Source organism: Rattus rattus, chromosome 6 (assembly GCF_011064425.1).
Source record: "Rattus rattus isolate New Zealand chromosome 6, Rrattus_CSIRO_v1, whole genome shotgun sequence".
Lineage (NCBI taxonomy): Eukaryota > Metazoa > Chordata > Mammalia > Rodentia > Muridae > Rattus > Rattus rattus.
This window is the reverse complement of record NC_046159.1, coordinates 13,031,065-13,058,140: the sequence shown is the minus strand read 5'-3', so window position 1 is coordinate 13,058,140 and position 27,076 is coordinate 13,031,065. Positions and strand designations below refer to the sequence as shown.

Sequence of the window (27,076 nt, the reverse complement as noted above, 5' to 3'; positions counted from 1 at the left end):
TCAACTGAAGTACGGCCTCCACTAGACTGTTCTGTGGTCAAGTCTGGGGCGTGGAGAGGGCATTCTCTTGATTGATGATTGATGTGGGAGGGCCCAGCCCACTGTGGATGGGGCCATCACTAGGCAAGGTATCCTGGACTGTGCAATAAAGCGGGCCCAGTGAGTCAGGACAGCAAGCCAGAAAGCAGCACTCCTCCTGTGCTCTCTGCTTTGGTTCCTGCCGCTAGGTCCTGAGTTCCCGCCCGGACTCCCCTCAACAACAGACTATGAATGGGAAGTGTAAGCCAAAGAAATCCTTTCCTCCCCTAAGCTGCTTTGCATCTGAATATTTTATCGCAGCGATAGAAAAGCCAACTAAGACAGACACTATAGTTCTAGGTTTTTCTACCACTCTGGATTTCCACAGCCACCAAGCTTGCCTGCAGAGGCTGCTAGTCTCTAATTACAAACAGCACATCCTTTGCAATTGGCGAACTCAACAAAGAAGAGGTTCTGTGGACCATGGTCTTGTTCAGCGTCTGGTCACCAATGGGCTCTTGCCCTCTGACTCGGGCTTTCCTGAGATGCACCCTAAGTGTGAAGCTGCATAATTATCACTTTACTGGGGGTTCTAGTCGTTTGTCATTTGGAGGGAGTCAGATCTGTACCGGGAATAACTCATGTGAATACGTTTGTCCATCTTGTAGATGTATTATCTTAAGAGCAGGCACACGCACGCACACACACACACACACACACACACACACACACACACACACACACACACGTGCATACATACAAGTGCCTGCAGAGGCCCGAAGTGTCAGGCTCCCCTGGAGCTGAAGTTATAAGGCAGTTGTGAGCTGACCTAGATGTGGGGAACTAAACTTAGGTCCTCTGCAACTTTAAATCCAACAGATAGGAGGCAGAGACAGGAGGATCTCTGTGCACTATGGCCAGCCTGGTCTACAGAGTGAGTGACAGAGCCGCAGAGGGAACCCAGTCTCCAAAGAGAAAGAAAGAGTAAAAGAGATGGAGAGAGGGAGGGGGGATTTTTTTTTACCTGGGTGCTGGGAACTAAACTTAGGTCCTCTGCAAGGCAAGAGCTGTTCTTGATGTTCTTGTCCATGAGCCATATCTGACCTCCCTCCCACCCCAACACACACACACACACACACACACACACACACTTTGTGTGTGTGCAGCACTGGTGATATAGTACTGAACCTTCCAATTCCTTATTTCTTAGTGATTTCTTGGATGATGGTAACCTGAAAAATACTTGCTAGGTCTCCCAAGGAATGTTTGTTTGTTTGTTTGTTTACCTAATTACAGGTCCTTACTAGACATTAATAGGGCCTACATTGGTTTTCCTTTCTAGAAACTGTTTCCGCTCAAGGCGTTGCCATGGTTCCTTAATCCAGTCAGAGGTTTTAACTAACTATCCAGTAGCTACATCACTGATGTGTTCTTTGTCCTGAAGCTGAATGAGTCTCCTCCTGCAAGAGGACTTCCCTTCAGCTTTTACTATTTGAAGGATGCGGTGGTTAGACTAGGTTTGGCTCCCATAGACTCATGTGTTTGAGTACTTGGCCATAGGGAACGGCACTATGAGGAGGTGTGGCCTAGCTGGAGTAGGCGTGGCCCTGTTGGTGAAAGTGTGTCACTGTGCGAGCGGGCTTTGAGGTCTCCTGTCCTCAAGCTATGCTCAGTGAGATAGGCAGTCTCCTTCTGCTGCCTGTGGATCAAAATATAAAACCCTACACTCCTTCCCCAGCACCATGTCTGCCTGAAGGCTGCCAGGCTTCCTGCCATGGTGATAATGGACTGAACCTCGGAAACTGTAAGCCAGCAACAATGAAATGTTTGCCTTTATAAGAGTTACCATGGTCATGGTGTCCCTTCACAGCAGTAAAACCCTAACAAAGACAAGAGTGACAGTACTTTTCAACATGGCTCTGAAGTCCCTGGATTCTCCCTTCATTTTCAGCTCTTCTTTTGAACAGCCTGATGTTTTTCTGTGCACAGTTCTTTCTTGCAGTACCATATAAACTAAAATCACCTAGCCCACAATTCCAACACCCGGCTTTGGACCTCCCTCCTCAAAACCCATATATCTATGATCTGCTGTACATCCATAAACTCAGCACTCAGTCTGAAGCAGGAAGGTCTAGGAGTTAGGCTAACCTGGGCTGCTTATCCTGAGATCCTGGCTCAGTGGTTAAGGACACTGTTCTTCCAAAGGACCAGGGTTCAATTCCCAGCACCTACATGGCAGCCATGTTTAACTCCAATTCCAGGGGATCTGACGCCCTCTTCTGGCCTCCAGGGACACACAAACAGCAAACGTGTACAGAGAGAGACAGAGAGACAGAGAGACAGAGACAGAGACAGAGAGAGAGAGACAGAAAGACAGAGTTCCTGTCTCAGTTTTTTAAACAATCAGTAGAACCAAGATGGTGGCAGCTGCTGGTATTTGAGAACTACGAACAGCTCTAAGGAGCCTTCAGGGGGAGCCATGGTAGTGGCAGATGAGCCTGCAGAGTGCACCATAACAGAGAACAACTGTTAAGAAACAGGCAGGCCTTATGGGAAAATGCTTTTTGGTTGGTTTACGTTAGCTTTTGTGTTTGGAAGGGGGAGTTCAAGACAGGGTTTCTCACTGTAGCCCTGACTGTCCCTGGAACTCACCTTGTAGATCAGGCTGTCCTTGAACTCAGAAATCTGCTGGCCTCTGCCTCCCAGATGCTGGAATCAAAAACATGGGCCAACTCCAGCTTTTTTTTTCCCTTCATTTTTAATTATGTATTGTGGGACGGGCATGTGAATAACTGGGATCTCCCTGGAACTGGAGTTACAGAGGTTGGGAGGCATCACGTGGTGTTGGGACCTGAACCAGGTCCTCTGCAAGAACAGCAAGTGGTTTTAACCACTGAGCCATCTCTCTAGGCCTGGGGAAGAAGGCTTTTAAAAGAACCGGATGATTGGGTTCTAGACCAGACTTGACTATATAAGCCAGAAACTATCTTAGAACAAAACAAACAAAAAAAGTCACATCAGTGTTTGTTCTGTACCCTGCCCACTGCCTATCTTTATTTAATTCAATTCTATTTCATTCATCATCTCTGTGATAGGTTCCAGTAACACGGTGATTGACAAAATTTCTGAATTAAAACCCCGTGTCTCCTACCAAAGAGATGCCCCAGTCCCTGTGCCTACTCCTGAAATAGCAGTTCACAGAACAAAGCTCCATCTGCGTTAAGGATGCTCCAAGGCTGGTTGACTGACTAGAACTGTCGTCATTTTGGAGACATTCTGGAAAGTTGCCTGTCTGGAGCCAAATTATCTTGGGCTCTCTTTAGTCCTCAATAGCCAGCCATTCATTGCTCTCCTCTGTGTTCAACCTGGCATCTTGGGGACATCACATAAATCCTCTTGGAACATCCAAACAGACTCCTAGCTTCTAGCAACATGAAGGGTAAGAACATCATCAGAAGTATATGAGGCCTGGAGACAAATTTTCCCCAGTTGGAATTAACACACCTACCGGTGTTTCTACTAATACGCTCTGAAGCACATTGATTTATGACTTTGTTCTGTTACTATAAAAAAAAAAAAAAAAAAAAAAAACCCTTCATGAAACTATTGTGCTGGAACATGGTATTTGGGTCAACCTGAGCCCCTGTTCCCAGCTCATTCACATTCAGCTCCCGAGTAAGTCAGCTCTCATGCCCTTTTGGGTGAGAGCCCTGTGTCTGTGTCAGCAGGGCCTGAGCGGGACCCTGAGTGTCCAGCTTCTGCCTGCCTCCCATTCTCTTGGCCTCAGCAGCACTGACCCGATGTTCCCTTCTGAGACTCTGGAACTGCACGTGTGGGTGTCCGTCAGTCTTTTCTTTTTTCTCTTTAAGGTTAGAAGTCGGAACAGACAAAACTGACCCCAGATGCTCTGTGAAGCAGCAAGCAAAAGAACCCCAGAAAGCGCATCCCAGGAGGGAGGAGGGAAGGAGACAGAGGCTACCCTGTGCCAAGACACACCAGCTGCAGGTAACCCAGGTCTCAGACACGTCTCTGCTCTGCTTCAACCTGAGTCTTCCTTCCCGTGTGCCTGGGAAAATCAACACACGCCAACTGCAGTCTGCTCATGCTGCACCCATCCCAGACAACACTGAAGTTAGAAGCTTGCCTTTCCTTTCTGGGCAATAACCCCAGGGTCTACAGACTAGGAAAATGTCTCCCTGTGGCTAAAGACTGACGTTCCCCACCACTTTTGATTCAAAGCATACCAGTGGGCTTTCTTCTCTTCTGAAGGTATTTTGTATTTTTTACTGGTAGGGTGGGTGTGGGAGGGGACTCAACTGTAGGCATGAATCTGCAAACCCCTCAATTCACCGTCTTTTATGTGGGGAGCCCAAGTAATCAATATTAATGTGGGGGTTCTGGTTTGGCTTTGTTTTGCTCTTTGGACACAGGGTCTTCGATTGTTGTGACCACCTTAGTAGGTATGGCCCTGATAGACTCATCTGTTTGAATCCTTGGCCCATAGGGAATGGCACTATTAGGAGGTGTGGTCTTGTTGGAGGAAGTGTGTCACTGTGGGAATGAGCTTTGAGGTCTCCTATCCTTAAGCTACACCCAGTGTGGAACCCAGACTCTCTTCCTGCTGCCTGTGGATCAAGGATGTAGAACCCTCAGCTCCTCAAGCACCATGTCCGCCTGGACGCTGTCAGGCTTCCCAGTGTAACTAACGATAATGGACTGAACCCCCGAAACTGTGAGCTAGCCCCAATTAAATGCTTTTCTTTATAAATGTTACTCTTACGTGACATTGTCCCTTCACGGCAATGAAACTCTAAGGTAACAGTTACTAGGGAGACTGGGGTCTCCTCTGGGTGGTCTCAGTCTCACTGGTAGAGGAGTTTGAGAACAGATTCAATAAAATCAACCCAGGAGCTTCTGAGAGGAGGAGGATAGAGGTAAGGAAGAAAGGAAGTCACCGCATGTGTGAGCAGTAACCTAGGGGAAGGTAGGTAGATGAAGTTGTGCCTGTCTGAGTCAGGATTTGAAAGGATGGGCAGGCCTAAGAGGTGATGCTACAGCAACTGCACAAGGGCAGGAATTCTGGGAAGGAAAATGTATCATCTTATGAAGGGATAAATATTCTTGCCATACCTTTAGCATGGCAAATCCATCTTCCTGAGAGGTTTCTCTAGCTAGGCAATGGGTCAGCCCAAATGGATGTGAGGTCTTCTCCACCCAGGCTAGAGATTTCATTTTCCTCATGAGAAGGAAATAATTTTCTCATTTAATGGTTCTCCAATGCTACTGTAACGATATAACACAGGCTGACCTTGGACTCCTGATCCTTCTGCCTTTGCCTCCCAAGTTTTGAAATTGGAGATGTGTTCTACCATACTCAGCGAACCGTGAAGTTAGATGTGAGTGGAGGCTGAGCACCGTGAGCAGTACACACTTATAATCCCAGCACTTGCAAAGCTGAAGCAGGAGGATTGCTATGAGTTCAAGGCCCACCTACACAGGCTACATCATGGATATGCCTGGACTATAGAATAAGACTGACTCTGAAAGGAAAAAAAAAAAAAAAGACAGGGCTGGAAAGAAGGTTAAACAGTTAAGAGTATTGACTGCTTTTTCAGGGTTCAATTCCCAGCACTAACACAGAAACTTACAACTGTCTGAAATTCTAATTCCAGGAGATCTGATACTGTTTTCTGATCTCAATGGGCACCAGACATGCATGTGGTATGCAGAAGGAAATACTCAAATACCACGTATGAGTAGGTGAGGCTAGGAGAGGAGGAAGGGAGGGGAGGGGACAAAGGGAGGGGAAGGGGAGCTGAGAGGAAGGGAAGGAAGGGGAAGGGGAGTGCCGGGAGCCAAGCCCACTTACACACCCTCAGTCTCAGGAATGTTTCAGGAATGTCAAGCCCACTTACACCCTCTGTGACACCCAGCCAGCTGTCTGTTCTTATCACTTTTACAGCTTCGGTCTCCAACCATCTGTTCTTATCAGTCTATACCTGCAACTTACGATTTAGGGCTATAGGGAGGGTGATGATGGTAGTGAAATTGGTCCTGAGTCCTGGGTAACCTTCCCGCCTGCTTTGTCTTTATAAGCCGCTGTTTTTTAATTAAAGTTTGAGAGCTTGATCAGACCATAGACTTGCTCTCCTTTATGCCTCCTGTCCCCCATTCTTTCGCCCCCTCCCAGGTCTCCTCTGAAACCCCGCAGGGCAGGTCCGGGTAGGGAAGGAGAGGGGAAGGAGAGGGGAAGGGAAGAAAAGGGAGGGGAAGGGAGGGGAAGAAAAGGGAGGGAAGGAGAGAGGAAGGGGAGGGGAAGAAACAACTGGACCAGGTGTAATTGGCACACAGTTTTAACCCTAGTACTTGGTAGAAGAGTCAGATGAACCTCTGAGTCCCAAACCAGCCAGGGTACTGTAGTGAAAAGCTGTCTCTGAAAAAGGCAGAGGAGGATGTAACTCAGTCAGCCAAGTTATTCCCTAGCATGCATGAAGACCTGGGTTCGATCCCCAAGACCCCACAAACTGATGATGGCGGGGCATGCCTATAACCACGACAGTTATGAAGCTGAAGAAAAGGGATCAGAACTCTAAGGTCATCTTTGCTACATCTAAACCAGCTTGAGCTGCCTTTTGTCTCTAAACAGAAAGACGCTGTGATTGGGAAACTCAGCCTGTAGACGTGTCATTCCTGAAGGACGCAGGTTGCTCTAAGGATTCCCAGTGGGCGCAGCAGAGCCTGTTGAAAGCTTTGTCTTCCCTCCCTGATGTTGTGAAGAACTCCTTTCTTCAGCTTCCCTTACTGAAGAACCCCACCCCTACCTTTCAATTTCACCTCAAGGAAGCCAAAGCCCCGCACTGCTCGGCCTGAGAGTAGCACTAATAGGAACAAAGGAAAGGAAGGTACGAGGGATGAGTTCCACCTTCCTCTGCCACTAACCAAAGCAGAACTGCCTTCCCCAAGTGCAGCCGCACAGTATGCCTGATGCCTGTACGGGGATAGCCGGGAAAGCCCCGGGGCCTAGCTGTTCTCCAAACGGCAACATGTCATTGGGATGCTTTCTTCAGCCAAAGATTCCCTCTTAGTACTTCCTGTTCAGCCTGGCTAAAATGAAAGAAGTTAACCCAGAGGTAAAAATGTGTGCGTGCATGCGTGCGTGTGTGCGTGCGTGCGTGCGTGCGTCTGCGTGCGTGCGTCTGCGTGCGTCTGCGGGGGTGCATCTGCGTGCATGCGTCTGCGTGCATGCGTCTGCGTCGTCGTCGCGTCTGCGTCGCGTCGTCGTCTCTCGCGTCGTCGTCGTGCGTCTGCGTCGCGTCGCGTCTGCGTGCGTCTGCGTCTGCGTCGTCGCGTCGTGCGTCTCGTCGTATGTCGTCTCGCGTCGTCGCGTCTCGCGTCGTCGCGTGCGTCTGCGTCGCGTCTTGCGTGCGTCTCGTCGCCTGTCTGTCTCTGCGTCGTCTGCGTCTCGTGCGTCTGTCGTCGGTCAGGATGTGTCTGTATATGTGTACCTGTGTGCATGTCTGTGTGTATTTATGTAACTGATCATTCAAGGTCATTAGCCTTAAAGGAAATTTTTAAATTAGAATGTATTGGACATGGAGCTTGACTCTAGCTCCCATAGTTAAACTGGGGAAGAAAGCAACTTTGGGAAGGAAGGATTTATTGGGCTTACACATCCTGATCACAGCTCATCACTGAAGGAAGCCAAGATGAGAATTCAATCAGGAACTGAAGCAGAGGCCATGGAAGGTTGCTGCTTACTGGGCTTGCCCCATGTGGCTTGCTCAGCCTGCTTTCTTATAGAACCACTCATGCAGGACTAGCACTGCCCATAGTGAGCTGGGCCCTTCCACATCAATCAGCAGTCAGAACAGTGCCTCACAGGCTGGCCTGCAGGATAGTCTAAAGGGGATATTGTCTCTGTCGAGGCTCCCTTATCTAAGAAGACTTCAGCTTTCGTCAAGCTGACAGAAATCTAGCCAGGACAAGGGTGCACACCATAATACAGGGCTCAGGAAGTAAAGGCAGAAGGATCAGTTAAACAGCAAATGTGAGGCCAGTCTCGGTAGTCCCTTTTGAAAAATCAAAGCCGCTCTTCCTTGCTGCTGGAGACAGTGCTCCGCCAGGGATCAGAGTGACGCATCCTAAGATGGCTGGATGTAAACTTGCTCTAAAAACCATTGATTGGATAGCTTTTGTGAAGATCATACCCCAAGACCAGACAACAGTTACAAACTCCCTAATGTCTGGAATGAGACCCTCCACACCAGGTTGGGTAATCTGAGAAACCACCAGCAATTGATTGGGCTTACCACAAGGCCAATGTGGCCAAGGCTGGCTTGGCGGATGATTGTGAAAAGCATTTTAATGCCCCGAAGAACCCTGTGCCTGAGGATAAACACACAGCCCTGGTGGACGACAAGGAGAAGGATGTGAACAACTGTGCTGAGTTCCTGTCTGGATCTCAGGCCAGCATCCAGAAGAATGAGAAGCAGCTCAAGAAAATGAAGAACATAATTCCCTCTGACCAGATGATCACTGATGAGATCTTCCCAGAAACCAAGCTAAACAAGAAGAAGATGGCCCCACTAGCCCATCAAGAGAGAACCTATGAAGCAGGTCAGGAAGAAGCCTTGGCCAACATTAAATAAAACATTTGCATAGGAAGAAAAATCAAAGCCTGCCTCCAAGTGACACATTTCCTCCAACAAGGTCACACCCACTAGGCCACATGTCCTAATCTTTCTCAAATAGTGCCAGTCCCTGATGACAAAGCATTCAAATACATGAATCTGTGGGAGCCATTCTTATTCAAACCACCACAGTTGACTAATCAGATTTTCATTTTAAGAGACAATTTGAGGAGCCGGAAAGATGGTTCAGCAGTTAAGAGCCCTTGATGCTCTTCAAGAGGACTTGAGTCCAAGTCCTAGCACCCACATGGCAGCTCACAACTGTCTAACTCCAGTTCCAGCTGATCCAACACCCTCACACAGACATACATGCAAGAAAAACACCAGTGCATATAAAATTAAAAATAATTTTAAAAAAGATAAATTTGAGCCACATGTCTGTAATCCTACCACTCTGAAGAGCAGGGCAGGCTAATATCTGAGTTCAAGGCCAATCCAGTCTACACAGCAATTTCCAGGCCACCCAGAACCATATCGTAAAACCCTGTCTTAGAGATAGATAGACAGACAGATAGATAGGTAGGTATACATACATACATACATAGGTAGATACTAGATACATAGGTAGATGATGGATGGAAGGATGAATTGGATGGATGGATAGATAGACAGACAAGGTAGGAGCTATATTTTAGAATTCTTAACTGGAGAAAACACAAAATATTATCTTGGAAATGCCTCCTCATGCACAAAGGCACACACATACACAATTTTAAATAAAAATAAATATTTTTAAAAACAAAGGAGGAAGAAGGAGGAGAGAAGGAAGAAGAAGAGGGCAGGGAGAGAAAGGTGAAGAGAATGGGAGAGAGATGGTATTCTAGATGTTCTTGAAGGAGTGTTTTTTTTTTCCCCCCTGGAGCTGGGGACCGAACCCAGGGCCTTGAGCTTGCTAGGCAAGTGCTCTACCACTGAGCTAAATCCCCAACCCCTAAAGGAGTGTTTCTTAATTTGTTTAAATGAGGTAATGGGCCGAAAATATTTGTAGATCAAGTCATAATGATTCATAATGTGGTAATAAACATGCATGTCATTTATAAAAGACATATTAGAGAAATTGCAGCTCAGTTCCTGAAAGGAAGGTACACTGCCCAGGATTGTCCCAGAAGGTACAGAAAAGCCCACATTTCCATCTCGGCCTCAAACAGGGCTTAGCCCCTGCTGCCTGCTGGGGCATTTGCTGGTAGCTTCCCATGCTATCCTAGAACTTTGTCCCCTCAGCCACAGGGACACCTGGGCAGCACATCCCCATTCTGATGTTTCCAACAGTAGCATTCTCGTCTATTTCTTTCTTGTGTCCCTTTATTTCAAAAAGTATTCCTATAAGCAAATATTGAATGAGGTATCTTATTTCACATCCACGAGACAGAGACAGAAAGACAGTGGAAAGACAGAGAGAGAAGGGGGGGGGTCAGTTTGAGGCCAACCTGAGTTATAGGTCCTGTCTCACAAAGGAGGGGAAGGGAAAGAAGATCAAGGAAGGAAGAGGGAAGAGGATAGACAGGGGAAGAGGGAGGAAGGGAAGAGCAGAAGTAGGTAGAGGATTTTTTTGAGGCACTGGAGAGAGAGGAAAGGACAGAATTAATGGTGAAAATGCATGACCCGCGTTCTATCCCCCACTGTCCCTTGCACCAGTCTCCATTCTGAAGCTGTAGGACTAGACACCAGATAACTCTGATAACATCATTGTCACATGGGTGGCCAGCTCTGATGGAGATTTTCTGCAGTCCAAACCCAGTCGGTTGTTTCCCCCAAATCTGCAGCAATAAATAACTTTACTCCCCCAAAGGCTGTACCACTGGTCGCTGACACTAAGCATACGTTAGAATGAAAGGAACCAGCATTATGAAGTTAGATTTAGTATTCAGAGTTGGCTCAATCAAATTACACACTCCATGTGCTACGAAATCGCAATCATTATCTCAATCTTACATCATGAACATATAAAAACACTTAATGGCTAAACATAAGAGGTCAGGATGACAGTGTCTCCTTTCTTTCTGTTTCAAGTTTATACCCATCGCTACAGTCCCCAAAGATCAGTATCCCTACCCAGATTGTCTATAGACCAACTTCTCACAGGCCCAGTCCCTAACAGTTACTGGCCTGGGCTACAGAGTCAAATGAGACATGATCTTGACAACACGAGGCTTATTCTCTGAGAAAATGGGGATTGGGAAAGATGGGGTAAAGGTGTCAACCAGAATATCAACAACAACGATAAGTGATTCCACCGGTGAAATGAGCCAACTCAAGCCAGAATTTGTATACATGCAGGTTTCTCTCCAGCAGGATAGCTTACTGGCTCCAAGGAAGGAGACTACAGAAGTCAACATGGGAAGGGAGAGAAAGAGGGGGAAGAGAGAAAGAAAAGAGTGAACGGAGGATGGGAGGAGAGAAAAGGTGAGAGAGAGGAGAGAGCAAAATGTCTGGATTATATAGGGAGGAGTCTCTGGGGGGAGGGGCAGCCCAGCTGGAAAGTTCTGGGTGGGAAACAGGGTGTGCCAGATAGGGACTAAGGGATTCTGGGAGAAGCTAGAAGGCAGGTGGGTTTTGGTATGTTAAATATGCACCTCAGTCCCTTGTCCTGGGGTCAGAAACCAAACAGAACAGAGTTATTAGCAAAAGGCAAGTCAGGTCCCTAGCTGACAGCCCTGTTAGGGGACCAGTCCCTAGCTATATTAGTAGGAATGGGGAAGACTTGTCACTGAGAGTAATTTGAACTGTTCAGAACTGGCCCATGATGGTTCAGTGAAGAAGAATTTCAGAATGCAGCCTAGAGACTGTTTTTGTGGTATTTTGGGGAAAAAAATGTGGCTGCTTCTTGCCATTGCCCAAAGAGTGTGCCTGAGGTTAAGGAGAAGAGATTTAGACTAATTGCTTTGAAAAAGGAAATCTCAAAATGGCCTAGTGTAACCTCTGTTGTGTGGTTGCTAAAGTTCACGCTTAGGAAGAGCATTTTAATGGAAAAAAGGAAGTTGAGAAAGGAAAAGTACAAAATATATGGTTCGAGTATTAAAGGGACACCAGGAAGTGAAATAGAGCCGAATCCTGTGTTCGAGGATATTAAATTGAATGAAGGGAGAAATAACCTTGGGGTGAAAGAATAAAAAATGCAGCCAAGAAGTCAGAACTTTAGAAATGCTATCTCACCCCTAAGAAGCCTTAAATACCTCAAATTCCAGACCCTGCTCTCTGCCTGTAAGTAGGTAAAAGGTCACATTTCTTGAGCCTGCTCTCCCAGGAACTAGATAAAAGGGCTAAGGATAAGGCCCTTTAGTACATGATCCCGACCTAGTAAAGATAACAGGAAGCGTCTTCCAGGAACTAGCTGACCGTAAAGTTAGATTACAATCTTAAAAGCAATCTTGAGAGACAGGAAGCTTCTCCTTGTGATTTTTCACTGGTATTCTTGACATTTTCTAATGACACCATCCCTACCCCCTTGGGTTGTGGCTTTTTCCTTTAAATACCTTCTCTCAGCTACTGGGGGTCGAACTCCTCTGCTCCTGAGTGGGATAGAGTCTTGACCCCAGTGCACTGGTTCCTATCAATAAACCTCATATTATTACAGCAAGGACGGTCTTAGGTGAGTTCTTGGGGGGGTCGCATCATCCCAAGACTTGAGTGAGGGTCTCCCCGCTTCGGGGGTCTTTCAGGGGCAAGATCCAACCCAACTAAGTTAGCTCCAAGCAACTTAGTACAAACCTTTATTCCCAGGAGACAAAGACAAGCAGATCTGAGTTCAAGGCCAGCCTAGAACAGAGCAAGTTCTAAAGGTAAAGAAAAGCTTAAATCCGGGTATAGGAGTACACACCTTTAATCCCAGGAGACAGGCATGCAGATCTCTAAATTCAAGGACAATCTACAGAGCAAGACCCAGGACAGCCAAACTTAGGCACTGAAGGAGTTGGAAAAGAGGAAGCTAATGATAATGTAACAGAACGAGGGGACCGTGTTCCAGCTCCTGCAAGCAGCAGAACATGGCAGTGTTGGCCACTTAACTCTGGACTTAAAGTCCATAATGGAAGGGACTGCTGGGACAATTGATGCTGGCTAGCTGGAGCTAAGAAATTAGTGGTGATTAAAAAGAGACCAGCAGCCCTGAGGTGAAATCTTCTGGGAAGTGTTTTCTGAGAGTGCAAAGAAGCTGTGTTCCAGAGATAGCCAAGGTTGTACCTCGTGCTGCAGCTGTACTTGGTAATGTGTAAGAGTCACCCAGGTGATACTGGTTTTGAAGGCATGAAGGGGCCGTGAAGAACAGCTGAGGCTCGGCACTGTGAGAGGCCATGGAAGGCCTCAGTTACAGTTGACAGCCCAGGACTGAAGGGGTCATGCGAAGGAGTTGAGGCTTGACACCATGAAGAGAGCTTTGAGAGGCTATTGGTAAAGCCTAGTTGCAACGGAAGGCCCCAGTGCATTGGAGATGCCAGTACCATGGGATGATCACCAAGAACAGCTGAGGCAGTCGAGTGGATCAACCTGAGTGCTACAGGGGACAGAACTGGAGAAGTGAAACCAGCTCTTTGGAGGATTGTGTGTGGATCCCAGACACTGAAACAAGCTGCTAACAGGGAGTGCAAACAGCTCAGGAGAAAGAAGTTTGTTGCAGTCAACAGAAATGAAAAAGGAGTTGAAGATCTGAAAACTGCTTTAACATCAGACATGGAGATGGCAGAGTGTGAAGTTTGCCCAGCTGGTGGCTGGTTGCCGGTCTTAATTTGGGGATTACAGTTAAGTGACTGGATGGATCTCAGGAGAGACTTTGAACTTTGGACTTTTAACATTGCTGATACTGCTATAGACTACGGAGACATTGAAAGTTGGACTAAATGTACTTTATTATGCTAAGTTTAGGTATGGCCTCCATAGACTCATGTGTTTATACAAGCCTAAGGAGGCCAAGGAGTGAAAGGTGATGGTTTGCATATGCAGGGCCCAGGGAGTAGCACTATTAGAAGGTGTGGCCTTGTTGGAGGAAGTGAGTCACTGTGGGGTGGGCTTGGAGACTCCTAGCTGCCTGAGGATGCTCAATCTCTTCCTGGCTTCCTTCAGATGAAGATGCAGAACTCTCAGCTCCTCCTGCACCATGCCTGCCTGGTTGCTGCCATGCTCCTGCCTTGATGATAATGGACTGAACCTCTGAACCTGTAAGCCAGCCCCAATTAAATGCTGTCCTTTATAAGACTTGCCTTGGTCATGGTGTCTGTTCACAGCAATAAAACCCTAACCAAGACAATGGCCACAATGGCTGAGCCCTCCCACATCAATCACTCATTAAGAAGTTGCTTTACAGGCCTGCATACAGACTGACCCTATGGAGGCATTTTCTCAGCTGAGGCTCCATCCTCCCTGATGACTCTAGTTCGTGTTCAGCTGACAAACTAACCAGGATGGCTGAACTCTTGCCAATTTCATACACAAGCACATCACTGTGAAGCCACAACCTTTTCCTTCTTGTTCATTCCCAAGATGAACACATTAAGATAAAACCATGGTGGTTTGAATGAAAATGGCTCCCATAGGCTCTTAGGCAGTATTAGGAGGTATGGTTTTGTTGGAGAGGGCGTGGCCTTCTTGGAGAAGTGTATCACTGAGGACGGGCTTTGAGATTTCCTCTGCTCAAGCCAGGCCCAGTATCGCTGTCTTCCTGCTGCCTACACACCCCAGTGTAGAACTCTGGGCTCCTTCTCCAGCACTGTGTCACCTGGGCACCACTATGCTTCCCACCATGACAGTAATGGACTAAACCTCTGAATCTGTGAGCCAGCCCCAATTCAACGTTTTCCTTTATGAGTTGCTGTGGTCATGGTGTCTCTTCATAGCAAGAGAAACTCTTAAGACAAAAACATTTTTACAAACTTGAAAAGTCCCACAGCCTTACGAATTCACCACTTTAAAGGCTGTCTCTTTTTTAGAGAAAAAAAAAATCCAGTCTCTTTTAAAATCCAAATTCTTAAAAAAAAAAAAAGAAAAAAGAAAGAAAGAAAGAAAAATTCTCTTTTTTTTTTTGAGAGTTTAAAGTCTCTCAAGTGCGGGCTCTTGTAAAAATCGAAAGTAAGTGCTTTTGTACTTTGAGAAAAACCAGGGCACAGTCACAGTCTGAACAAAACAAAATCAAAACTCCAATAGTATAAATAACTCAGGGTATAATATCTGAGAGTTACTCACCATCGGGGCTCCTCTAAGAGTCGTGGGCCCCTTCCCTGGCTCTGCTCTCTGCAATACACACAGCTTGTGTCTTCTAGTGCCAGCTACTGCTGTTGGTGGTGCTCATGCCATGCATGGTACTGGAATCTCCAAAATATTGGAGTCGCCTGCTAAAACTGGGCTATACAGGCATTCTTCAAGGTGCCGAGCCTCAACTTCTCTGCATGACCTCTTGAATCCTGGGGCTTTTATAGTTTCTGGGCCGTGCCTTCCTCCTGGCCTCTCCCAGTGCCAAACCTCAGCTGTTCTCCATGACCCCTTTCTGCCTTCAAAACCAGTACCACCTGTGTGACTTAAACTGCCAAGTTCAGCTGCTATCACAAGGCAGCACAAACTTGGACACTTCTAGAACACAGCTTCTGTGTGCTGGCCCTAAGGTAATGCTTCCCAGAAAAATTTCACCTCCATGATGCTGGTCTCTTCTTAATCATGACTGATTCTTCAGCCCTAACTGACCAGCACCCATTGTCCCAGCAGAGCAAACATTTTACTTTAGTGGTTCCGGTCTCTTATTAATTACAGCTGATTCTTCAGTTCCAGCTGACCAAATACCACAGATTCTTCTTGCAAATGCCCCATCTTACAAGCCTCCACCTTCTGCACTGCTCTCAGCATTGTTATCTTGAAAGCTCCTACAGAACAGCCCGCTGAGCTCTTAAAACTCGATAGCCTTCCTAACCCAAAGTTCTTCCACAATCATCCCAAAACATGTGGCCAGTTCTGTCACAGCAATGCCCACTCTCCTGGTACCAACTTGTCTCAGTTAGGACTACTATTGCAGTAAAACACCATGACCAAAGAGTTGAAGAGGAAAGGGCTCATTTGTCCCATGCTTCCACATCACTGTTCATCACCAAAGGAAGGCAGGACAGAAACTCAAAACAGGGCAGGTGTAGTAAGCCATATTGGATTTGGGCCTGGAAAGTCATGGGATTGTTGGACAGAGGCCTCTCCCATGTATTTACGGCACAGGAAGAAAAGACCAAGTAGTAAACACCCCGTGTCTCCACTGCATGACCTCTGCTGAGCCCGGCTGATGCTTGTGGAACCGACACACCTGGACCACACCTGGGTGGTGGTCAATTTACGTCTGCCTTTTGCTTCCTCAGCCTTTATCCTTGAGATTTAGGCTGGTCTTCTCGGATTTCTCCCTAATTAATTCAGGTCTCAGTCTTTTGTTACCGAAGTCACGAGCCAGGGTTTCCCACTGTGCTTCCCAGATATTTTCTACCTGGAGAACTTGGGTATATAAGTGGTGAATAAAGCTACAGGAGTCTCTCCTCCTTCCTATCTCTCTCTGACTCTCACTCCTTCTTCCGCTCTACCTCTCTTCTGCGCTCTCTCTCTCTCTCTCTGTCTCTCTCTCTCTCTCTCTTCCTCTCTTCCTCTCTTCCTCTCTTCCTCTCCTGGCTTGACACGATAACCTGTGTGTGTGTGTGTGTGTGTGTGTGTGTGTGTGTTTCTTTCATCCCGCAGGCTTTCGCCCGATTCTCGGTACCGTGTCAGTGCTGGGGCCGACAGGCAGGAACCTGGAGGCAGAAATTGATGTGGTGGCCATGAAGGGATGCTGCTCACTGGCTTGCTCTCCATGGCTTGCCCAGCCTGCTTTCCTATAGAACCTAGGACCACCAGACCTAGGATGGCCCTACCTACAATGGGCTAAGACTTCGCACTTCAATGACTAATTAAGAAAATGCCTTGTGAGCCAAAGGGGCTCGAGACCCCATAAGAACAACAATACCAACCAACCAGAGCTTCCAGGGACTAAACCACTACCCAAAGACTATACATGGACTGAGCCTAGGCTCCAACTTCATTTGTAGCAGTGAATAGCCTTGTTGGAGCACCAGTGGAAGGGGAAGCCCTTGGTCCCACCAAGGTTGGACCCCCAGTGTAGGGGATTGTTGAGGGGGGCAGTAATGAGGGTGGATGGGGAGGGGTTAAGGGGCTGATGGACAGGAAACCGGGAAAGGGAATAACATTTGAAATGTAAATAAGAAATACCCAATTTAATAAAAATGGAAGGTGTTGGGGATTTAGCTCAGTGGTAGAGCGCTTGCCTAGCAAACGCAAGGCCCTGGGTTCAGTCCCCAGCTCCGAAAAAAAGAAAAAAAATAAAAATGGAAGAAAAAAGAAAAGAAAATGCCCTGCGGGTATGCCTCTAGTCTGATCTTATGGAGGCGTGTTCTCTAAGGACCCTAGCTTGTATGAAGCAGACATAAAACTAGCCAGGACACTGAAGCAAGATGATGTGGCCGAAGGTCACACACTCGTTCCTAGAGTCTAACTGAGCCCAAGGAATCCTAAGCCCATCCCAGCATTCCTTTCCTTCCTCCCCACAAAATCCCGGATGTTGTGGGAGGGAGTGCGACTTTTCTCAAGTCAGAAAACTCGTGTCTAAGGTCACAGCTAGCAGATACACATGTCTCTCCCTGAGTATTTCCCTTGGGCAATGTTTACTACCATTCTCACCGTGAACACCAGCCAAAAGGAGGGAAGATGGCCGACATGCACATTTGAGGAAGCTAGCTCGCTTTTGGCTTCAAAAACGATAGGCCAACAGGCAATAAAAAATCACCTGAGAGTGGAGTATGACCTCAAAATGTAGAACGTTAGAGAACTGGAAGATACGGGTTAGGAAAGGGTTAACAAGGAAGGCGAACTGGCCTCTATGAAGTCGAAGGGTCTAGGTCTTCCGGTATCAGTACCAGAAGAGAGTATTTATGTGCACTGCTTCATGTATCGCGCATGACACAGCCTCTCCTCTCATACACTGTGGATGAACACAGCATTCCTGGACTGTCTGTCAAGTGAAGATTTATTTATTTTAGACATTATTGACACATACAAACACTTCAACAATAGTTGTCCTTACTACGACAGGGACACAGGCTGTACTTGCCAGAAATGCTGACCTTGCCCTGGGCCTGCAGATGTCTAATGTGTAATTAGAAGAAGAGACAACTTGCCTCCGTTTCGTATCTGCTTCTTCTGCTTTAAACATACATACACATAAAAAATAATAATGAATGTCTTTAAAGTAAATTAAAAGAAAGCAAGTTTACGGGCTGGAGAGATGGCTCAGTGGTTAAGAGCACCCGATTACTCTTCCAGAGGTCCTGAGTTCAATTCCCAGCAACCACATGGTGGCTCACAACCATCTGTAAAGAGATCCGATGCCCTCTTCTGGTGTATCTGAAGACAGCTACAGTGTACTTGTATATAATAAATGAATAAATCTTTAAAAAAAAAAAAAAAAAGAAAGAAAGCAAGTTTACTTTTGAGTCATAGCTTTGTGTGGTCAGTCCAGAATTGAGTGCCCTATTGTTTGGGGTCGCCAACTGTCAGGTCCCAAAAACCCCTACGTGAGGCTCCTTCCTGTGAGCGCTCTGTAGCTCCGCCCAGCACTTCTCACCACGCCCCCTACCCTTCCTCTGCTTCTCCTTCCATCAGCCTGCCACTTCCGCCCTGTGCGCTCTCGGTCCTGGGCTCCTCCTTGGTGTTCTCTCTCTCTCTCTCTCTCTCTCTCTCTCTCTCTCTCTCTCTCTCTCTCTTTTTTTCTTTCTCTCCTCTCTTTCTCTTTTTCTTTTTTTTCTCTTCTTTTTTTTTTTTTTTTTTTTCCTAGGCAAGCGCTCTACCACTGAGCTAAATCCCCAACCCTCTCTCTCCTCTCATGGTCTGGTTCAGTCTGGACTTTTCCAGATGCCTCTGGCTGTTTTCCCTCATATCTGTCCCTCAGACCTACACTAAAACCCTCCTCTTCAGCCTTGCCTTGACCTAGAGCATGACCTCGGTGACCTAATAATGACCTCTCTCTTACAGGTTCCGCCATCTTCCAGTACCACCCCCCAGGAACCAAGCTTTTAGAATGCATGCATTTGATGCTCCGCTACACAGAAATCCACCCGGGCCTCCCCCTCATGATAAAGGTTCATTTCAACTCCTCGAGTCTCTAATCCCAGGGGCAGGGGAGCCCTAGTGGTAGGAGAAAAAGTCCACCAGACATTCAGATCGTTGTCTCGAGTCAGGAGTATGAGAAGAAAGTGGAAAATGCCCATTTTTTTAAAAAATCTATTCGTGGCCCCTCTTATCTATCTGCCTATGAGGGATTTAACTCCTAGTCCCTCAGCTGGGGATGTAGTTCAGTTGGCACAGGACCTTGCATAGCAGGCACAAGTCTGGGGTTCCATTCTCAGTGCTGTATAAATAGGGCAGGTGGTATATTCCTGTAAGCCCAGCATTGTCAGGGCATGGGGGTGTAGGCTGGGGTGTCAGAGGTTTAGTTTGGGGCTGGAGAGATGCCTCAGTGGTTAAGGGCACTGACTGCTCTTCCAGAGGTCCTGAGTTCAATTCCCAGCAACCACATGGTGGCTCACAACCATCTGTAATGGGATCTGATGCCCTCTTCTGGTGCGTCTGAGGACAACTACAGTGTACTAATAAATAAATAAATAAATCTTGAGAAGGAGAAGGAGGAGGAGTAGTTGTAGTCATAGTAGTTTAGTTTGACAAATGAGTTTGAGGCCAGGAAAGGCTATGTGAGGACATACCTCAAAAACAGACAAGAAAGTCAGTGTCGCCATGGGAGGAAAACAGGTCCAAGGGTTGTCTCCTGAGCAGCGGGAATGGCCTGGGTTTGTTCGGAGCAAAAAGAGCAAAGGCAAGTTTTCACACTCGGTCTTGCCAGAGTTGAGCAGTGGCTGCAGCTGGCATCGGGGCAACCTCCTGTTGGTGCTGAGGAAACGCCATTTGCCTTGCATGTTGTCTCTCCATCTGACTCGTCATCCTAGGGGGGAGACACAACTCCGTTCACACGAGAAGACGGTTCCTGCTTCAGTGGGACAATATCCGCGTGGGGATGATCGGCCTGCAAAAATCCTGTTCCTGGAAGGTGCGGGGCCACAGATATAGACTTCTAGGGATGTCCCTCTAGGAATTCAGGGCACTCCAGAAAAATCTTCAAAAGCCCTTAGATATTGATCTCCGTGCGTTGAACCTTGAAGCAGAGGAGACCGCAGGGCAAACACTACCTCAATGATTAACGTGTAGAGTTGGGCAAGAATCTGTTCCAAAGTTAAAAGCAGAAGAAGCAGATACAAAAATGGAGGCAGAGGTGCCAAGTTTTCTCTTCTTCTAGTTACCCATTAGACATCTGCAGGCCCAGGGCAAGGTCAGCATCTCTAGGAAGTACAGCCCGTGTCCCTGTCGTGACCCCAGTAAGGACAACTATGATCGAAATGATTATAGCAGGTGCTGGCGAGGGTGCACAAAGAAATTCTCAAATACTGTGGGAGAGGTCGTTCAGACCTATCTTAGAAAGCACTATGGGGACTCTCAAGAATTAAAAATAGGGTGACCATAGGACCAGCAACCCCACCACTGTCTCCAGAAGAAATGAAACCAGTTGTCAGAACGCGTACCCCTTGTTCACTGCTCGCTGTTAACGTGACGATAACAGTGAGGATAAAATGAGACGTGCAGGTCCCATGAAATCTTCTTCAGCCGTACAGTGATAAAACTTTTCGGAGAGATGGCTCAGCAGTGACCAGCGTTGGCTGCTCTCCTGGAGGACCTACGCTCAGTTCCTAGCATCTGCTTGGCAGTCGGCGACCATCTGTATCTTCACTTCCTGGAAATCCGGCACCTTCCTCCAACCTCGTCAGGCAAGGGGGAAACATTCACACATAAAATAATGATTTAAAAAGGAGTTTCAGGGGCTGGAGAGATGGCTCAGTGGTTATGAGCACTGGCTGCTCTTCCAGAGGTTCTGAGTTCAACCCCAGCCCCAGCAAGCACGTGGTGGCTCACAGCCATCTGTAATGGGGTCCCATCCCCTCTGATGCTGTGTCTGAAGACAGCTTCAGTGTACTCATATACATAAAGTAAATAAAAACTTTTTTTTATCAAAAACAGTGAGGTCCAGAACTCAAACAGGGCTGGAACCTGGTGACAGGAGCTGATGCAGAGGCCATGGAGGGGTGCTGCTTACTGGCCCGCTCAACCTGCTTTCTTATAGAACCCAGGACCATCAGCCTAGGGAGGGCACCACCCACAACAGGCTGGGTCCTCCCCCATTTATCACTAATTAAGAAAATTCTCCACAGGCTTGCTTATAGCCAGAGCTTATGGAGGCATTTTCTCAATCAGGATCTCCTCCTCTCTGATGACTCTAGCTTGAGTAGAGTGAACATAAAGCCAGAAAATTCCTTTCAAGAATAGCTCCTGGGACTTGTGCCCACGAGGTCCCTTCTCTTGAAGGTTCGATGTCCTCCCATGCTGGGGCCCAAACCTCCAACCCCTGGGCATTTAGGGGATACTCTCTATCCAGACTATGAGGTAACAGTTCTTTCCCATTGCTGTGCCCAATGACTGTGAGGATTTGAATGTATGGTGTCCTCCACAGACGTGCGTTTGAACAGTTGGTCCCCAGCTGCTTAGCGGTAGTGCTTGGAGGAGTTATAAAACCATTTGATTGGAGGCCACCAGGGGCAGCCCTTCATCCATACCCACCCACCCCCACCCCCCCGTTCTGGCCTTGGGAGTCTGCTTCTCATTTGAGCAAGATATAAACAGCTGCCTCATGGTCCCATGGGTAGAGCCATCCAGAATCCATACCTTCTTCACCATATGGGCTTCATCCCGTAGATCTGCAAACCAAGATAAGCCCTTCTTCCCTTCAGGTACTTCTTCTGGGCCCTTTTTCTCAGCGGGCCTTAGGGAGATTGAACAGACGGGTCAGTATAAAAGGTGACCGCAGAGGGGGCCCCCTCTAACCATGTGAATAAACGGGTACTTGTGTCAGTTACCTTTCTGTTGTTGTGATAAAAGTCTCATGACCAACAGCAAGTTAAGGAAGGAAGTGTAATTTTGGCTTCAGGTCCCAGGGGGATAAAGTCTGTGTGGCAAAGGAGGCATGACAGAGGCGTGACATTTCATCCACACATCCAGGAGACAGGGAGATGGAGCAGGGAGTAGAGAGAGGCTATAAACCCTCAAAGCCCACCCCCAGTGGCACCTCCTCCAGCGAGGTCCAAATCATAAAGGTTTCATAACCATCCCCAATGGCACCAGCAGCTAGGGAGCACATGTTCAGATACAGGAGCTTATGGGGCATTTCTCATTCAAATGGGGCTGTCACCACATTTGGCTCTGGCTCCTAATGACATGAATAGGAAGTAATTACCACGTTTCTAGAGAACAAGCTGTTTGGGTAATGGCCTTAGATGGAAGGAAGATATGGCCTCCCTCTGATGGACAGAGCCAGCATCCTCACAGGAATGGCGCTAATGGGGGAGATGCTCCAGCTCGGATCCTTCCTCTCCCTTTGATCTTGCCCTAATGCTTTCCATTGCTCTGATCTACCTGGAAGCTAAGGACACGGAGGCTTATGGATGTGCCTCCTATAGGCTAGCCTATGCTACAAGGGTAAAGAAGAGGAAACACAAATCCTGAAGGACGAAATGAAGGCAGTCCACCCAGTTCACACTGTGACGGTTCCAGCAGGTGGCTGGAACCGTGACAAATAGCCAAGAATTTAATAGGGGAAATAGGAAAAAGAGTGACCATGCTTTTCCAAAATAAAAAGAGTGAAATTTCTCACTCTTCAGGAAGAACTTGATTCTTCCCTGCATGGTGCAGTGCGCAGCACCATCCAGAAGATGGCAGCATTGGCAAGCCATCCGCTACTTAAGCAATCCAACCTACAAAAATATTTTTCACAATTATCATCGATAGACAATAAGCTTCCTGAACAGAATGACTTTGAGAGGTTTCGCTTGTTTTTATTATCTTTTAATTCCATATGGGCTTCTCTGGCTGTGCGCAGGTAGGCGTACGTGAGCACAGGCGCCTGCAGACACTGAAGACCTTGGAGTCTCTGGAGGTGGAGTTCAGAAGGCTGCGAGTTGCGGGACTTGGGAGCTGGGAACTGAATCTGGGTCCTCTGGAAGGGCAACGAGTCCTCTTAAGCACTGAGCTATCTCTCCAGCCACCAGAATACATTTTAAGTCGTGGATGGTCCTAAGTAACTCGATGAAGTACTGCGCTCACTGTTGAGTAATTATACAGCTCTGCGTGTTTTAAAGAGTGCGCATGCCCTGTGCTGCCTGATGACATCATCAGAGGCAAATGGTACGTATTCTATAAATACTGTGATATTAAACGGCTATATGTTATAAAGCTATAAAGTCTTCCATTGTAGATATGGACAAGTAATCTATAAACTGCATTCGAACACTGAAGCAACGTGTGGTGGCAAACACTTGAAATCCCAGCAACGGGGAAGGGGAGGCGGGAATGTCAGGAGCTCATTTCCAGCCTTAGTCACATGAGTTTGAAGCCAGCCTGGGCTCCATGATAACCAGTGTAATAAGAGGAACACCAGGTTGGATAACTAGAAACAACCGTGCACAAACCGCATATAAAACATGATGTTTTGGGAACTGGGGGGATAGAAGAAAGCTTGCCCTGCAGGCAGGAGGACCTGAATTAGACTCAGAACCCACATCAAAGAGCTGAGTGTGTCGGCGCTTGCTTATGAGGCCAGCAATAATGAGGCAAGGACAGGCAGATCTGGGGGCCAGCCCTGCACACAGAGGTGCATACGCACATGCACACACCCACTGTAGATGCAGCAAATCAAATCTGGGCGTCACAGACATCACATCAGCTATGGAAAAAGAAAATATTGATTGGCTCTTAAATGTCATTTTTACTTTTTTTTTACAGTGCGTGTATGCACGTGTGTATTTGAAGTCCGAGGACAGCCTGCAGGTTCTCTCCTTCCACTGTGTAGGATCCCCGAATACAACTCAGGCTGGCAGGGTTAGCAGCAAACACCTTACCTGCTGAGCCATCTTGCTAACCCTTAAATGTCATTTTTCAAAAACTGTTTTACTAATATTCAAAATTGAGACATTTTAAATTCATGCATAGATACTGTCTGTTGTGTTTTATAAAAATACATAGAGAGAGAAGGAGTGTGTTTGGTGGACGTGTTGTCAGGTGTGGAGGAAGGGGGTGACTCTGGGCCCATGCCGAGGCATCCCTTCCCCTGAGGGACCAGCCATCATGGGATGGTATAGTATAGAATATAGTTTATTCAGGGAATGGGGAGGAGAGTTGAAGGGGTGGTAGAGACAGAGAAAGGGAGAAGAGGGAGGGGAGGGAGGGGAGGAGGAGAGAGGAGAGAGAGAGAGAGAGAGAGGCCAGAGAGGAGGGAGGGAGGGGAGGAGGAGAGAGAGAGAGAGAGAGAGAGAGAGAGAGCTGTAGAGGCCAGCCAGGAGGGAGAGGGGAGGGAGGGAGGGAGGGGGAGGGAGGGAGGGGGAGAGGGAGGGAGAGAGGAGAGAGAGCAGAGCTGTGAGGCCAGTCAGAGAGGAGGGAGGGAGAGAGGGGAGAGCAGGAGGGAGAGGGGAGGGGGGGCAAGCAGCCCTTTTATAGTGAGTCAGGCACACTTGGCTGTTGCCAGGCAACTGTAGGGCGGAGCCTAGACGAAAAGCCAACACTGCCAGCACTCTAGGCCAGCTTTAGCTAAGGACACAGGATAGCCCTTAAAATGGGAACACCAAACCATGACATTGTGAAGGCCTGATCCCTCAGTCTAACTTGGAGACAAGTAATACATTAGAATATGGTTGAATATGCAGCCAAGAAGGTGCCGTGCTGTGTTCCTGCAGCCAAGCTTGCCTCCTCCACTGAGTCACAGAGGGCTGAGTGGGGGCCATGTTTGTGGGGCTGGCCACAGTGGAAACATCACCCTGTGAAGAAGAAAAACAGATGGGCTATAGAGACGGCTCAGCAGATAAATGGAGGATCTGAGTTCAGGTAAAGCAATTGCAATAGTATCCATTTTTTTTTTCAAAGATTTATTTATTTATTATACATGAGTACACTGTCGCTGTCTTCAGACACACCAGAAGAGGGCATCAGATCGCATTACAGATGGTTGTGAGCCACCATGTGGTTGCTGGGATTTGAACTCAGGACCTCTGGAAGAGCAGCCATCTCTTTAGCCCAGTACCCATTGTTCTAAAAAGATAAAGCAAATTCCTGGAAGCTTTGTAGTCAGCTTGGCATAAAAATAGTGGATCCATCTCAAACAAGCTAGAAGGCAAGGACCTACATTCAAGGTTGTCCAACCTACAGAGGGGAGAGGAGAGAGTCAAGTGCAGGTTGTGGTAAACCCATGAACATGCAAGGGGTGGGGGGTTGTGAGGAAGAGGAAAGGAAAGTTGGGGAATAGCACACTCTACCCGCCCCCAAGTTGTGGTTAATCGAAGACAAGTTTGACCCTGAAAAGATTTTAGGGTGACCAGAAAAACGATTTGTTTGTCACAGCTCCTGCAATGTTAATAGCCGGGGCTAGAGGTTGAAGCCAGCTAGACAGGAAACACCCTCAACACACAGAAAGCCTCCCTCAGCAAATAAATGGTCTGACCGGAACAGGGCCAGGGTGAGAAACTGCTCTAAGGAAACTGTATCCTTAGATTGACAAGGTTAGGGGCCCGAGGAGAGTGTGGAGTCCCAAAAACAGAAGGAACAAATTAAAGATGCCTCATCTCAAAAGGAAGAGTTGAGATTTCCTTCCGGATGTGAGAGAGCTGAACTTGATCATGTTTGCACAAGAGAGAAAAATGGCTACAGGACCAGAATGGGTTAGAGATGTCTGGGTTGAGAAAGAAACGTTGTAACCATTCACTTGGGTTTGTTTTGTTTTTGTTTTTGTTTTAATCACACAGAATGTTTTGAGGGGAAATTGGATTTCAAGATTGAAAGTGCGGTAGCTGACTGTCTAAAGCAGTAGTTCTCGCCTTCCTAACACTGCAACTACTCCCTGACCTTCTCAGACCACCAGTGTAAAGAATGACTCGGAGACTTTTATAGAGTTAAAGCTTAGGCCTTTTGCCCGGGCAGTCACCCACCTACAGTTTAAACTTAACCTGACTATTCTAGCCTGCGACCTGTTTCATGGTGACTTGCTCTATACCTCCCTGCTCCCTTCTGGGTCGGCTTCCAAATCTCTTGCTTCAGTTTGCCTCTCCCGGCCACACTCTCTGTCCAAAAATTCCGCCCTTGTACTTTCTGGCCCAGCTATTCGCTGTCAGATCTTTATTGTAACCAATCAGCGGTAAGACAGTGCTTGATACATCTGCCTGATACATCTCTTAGCTTGCCTTTAGGCAGGTGAGAAAGATACAAAAGAAACACCACCCCCCCCACACCCCCACCCCCGCCATGGGCCAGAGAAATGACACTACCAAAATCCTGCAGGCACTCAGCTCCCTGCCGGCACAGAATTAATAATTGAAAAGACAAGGGCACACCTTCATACAATTTGAGGAAGGTCACCCCAATAGTGACCCTGTAATACCGTTCAGCACGCTGTGGTGACCCAGCCATAAAATTATTTTTGATGCTACTTCATAACTGTAATTTTGCTACTGTTGTGAATCATAATGTAAATATGTGATATACAGCATATCTGATATGTGACCCCTGTGAAAGAGGCATTCAGTCCCCCAAAGGTGTCACGACCCACGGGTTGAGAACCTGTGTGATCTAATGGCTTCAAGAGTCCAGGTGAGGATTAAGTGAAACCCCAGCTGTACCTCTGTTCTTGACTCCCTCCCTCCCTCCCACTCCGCTCACCACAGCTTCTGCTCATATGATTACCAGACTTCAGCTGCAGTTCTTACACTTGCCCTACTAGACTGGCAGCCCAGTGTGACCTGTTCCTCTAGTTTTGTCTTTGAAATTTCACTCTAGCCCTTTGTACCCAAGACAGGGTCGGAACTGCTCCACTCCTTAGCCCTTTAGATGCTAACTCCTTAAAAAAAAAAAAAAAAAAAAGATTGTGGGGCAGGGGCGGGGGGTTGGGGAGGGGCACTTGGGATATATTTTAGAGTGCTTGTTTAGCGTGTACAAAACTCAGTGTGCTCTCCAGCACAACATAAACTCACCAAGATGACATACTCCTGTAAGTGGAGGCTGGAGGATTAGATGTTCAAGGTCATCCTCAGGATATATATCAGGTTTGAGGCTAGCCTGGGCCACATGAAACCCTGTCTCACAAAAAAAAAAAAAAAAAAAAAAAAAAAAAAAAAAAAAAAAAAAAGAAAAAACAAGGGCTGGAGAGATGGCTCAGTGGTTAAGAGCACCGA

General features: G+C 47.3%; 1 protein-coding gene across 1 annotated transcript in view; it reads left to right on the top strand.

Annotated features, from left to right (window-relative positions):
• LOC116903736 (zinc finger protein 708-like) overlaps positions 1-19,956 on the top strand; it is a 30,405-nt gene extending 10,449 nt beyond the window's left edge. Inside the window, 5 exon segments of the mRNA XM_032906421.1 lie at positions 5,363-5,414; positions 6,811-6,883; positions 6,886-6,920; positions 8,334-8,634; positions 19,709-19,956. Coding sequence (XP_032762312.1) covers positions 5,363-5,414; positions 6,811-6,883; positions 6,886-6,920; positions 8,334-8,634; positions 19,709-19,956 — 709 coding nt within the window.
• Positions 19,957-27,076: the final 7,120 nt, after the last annotated feature.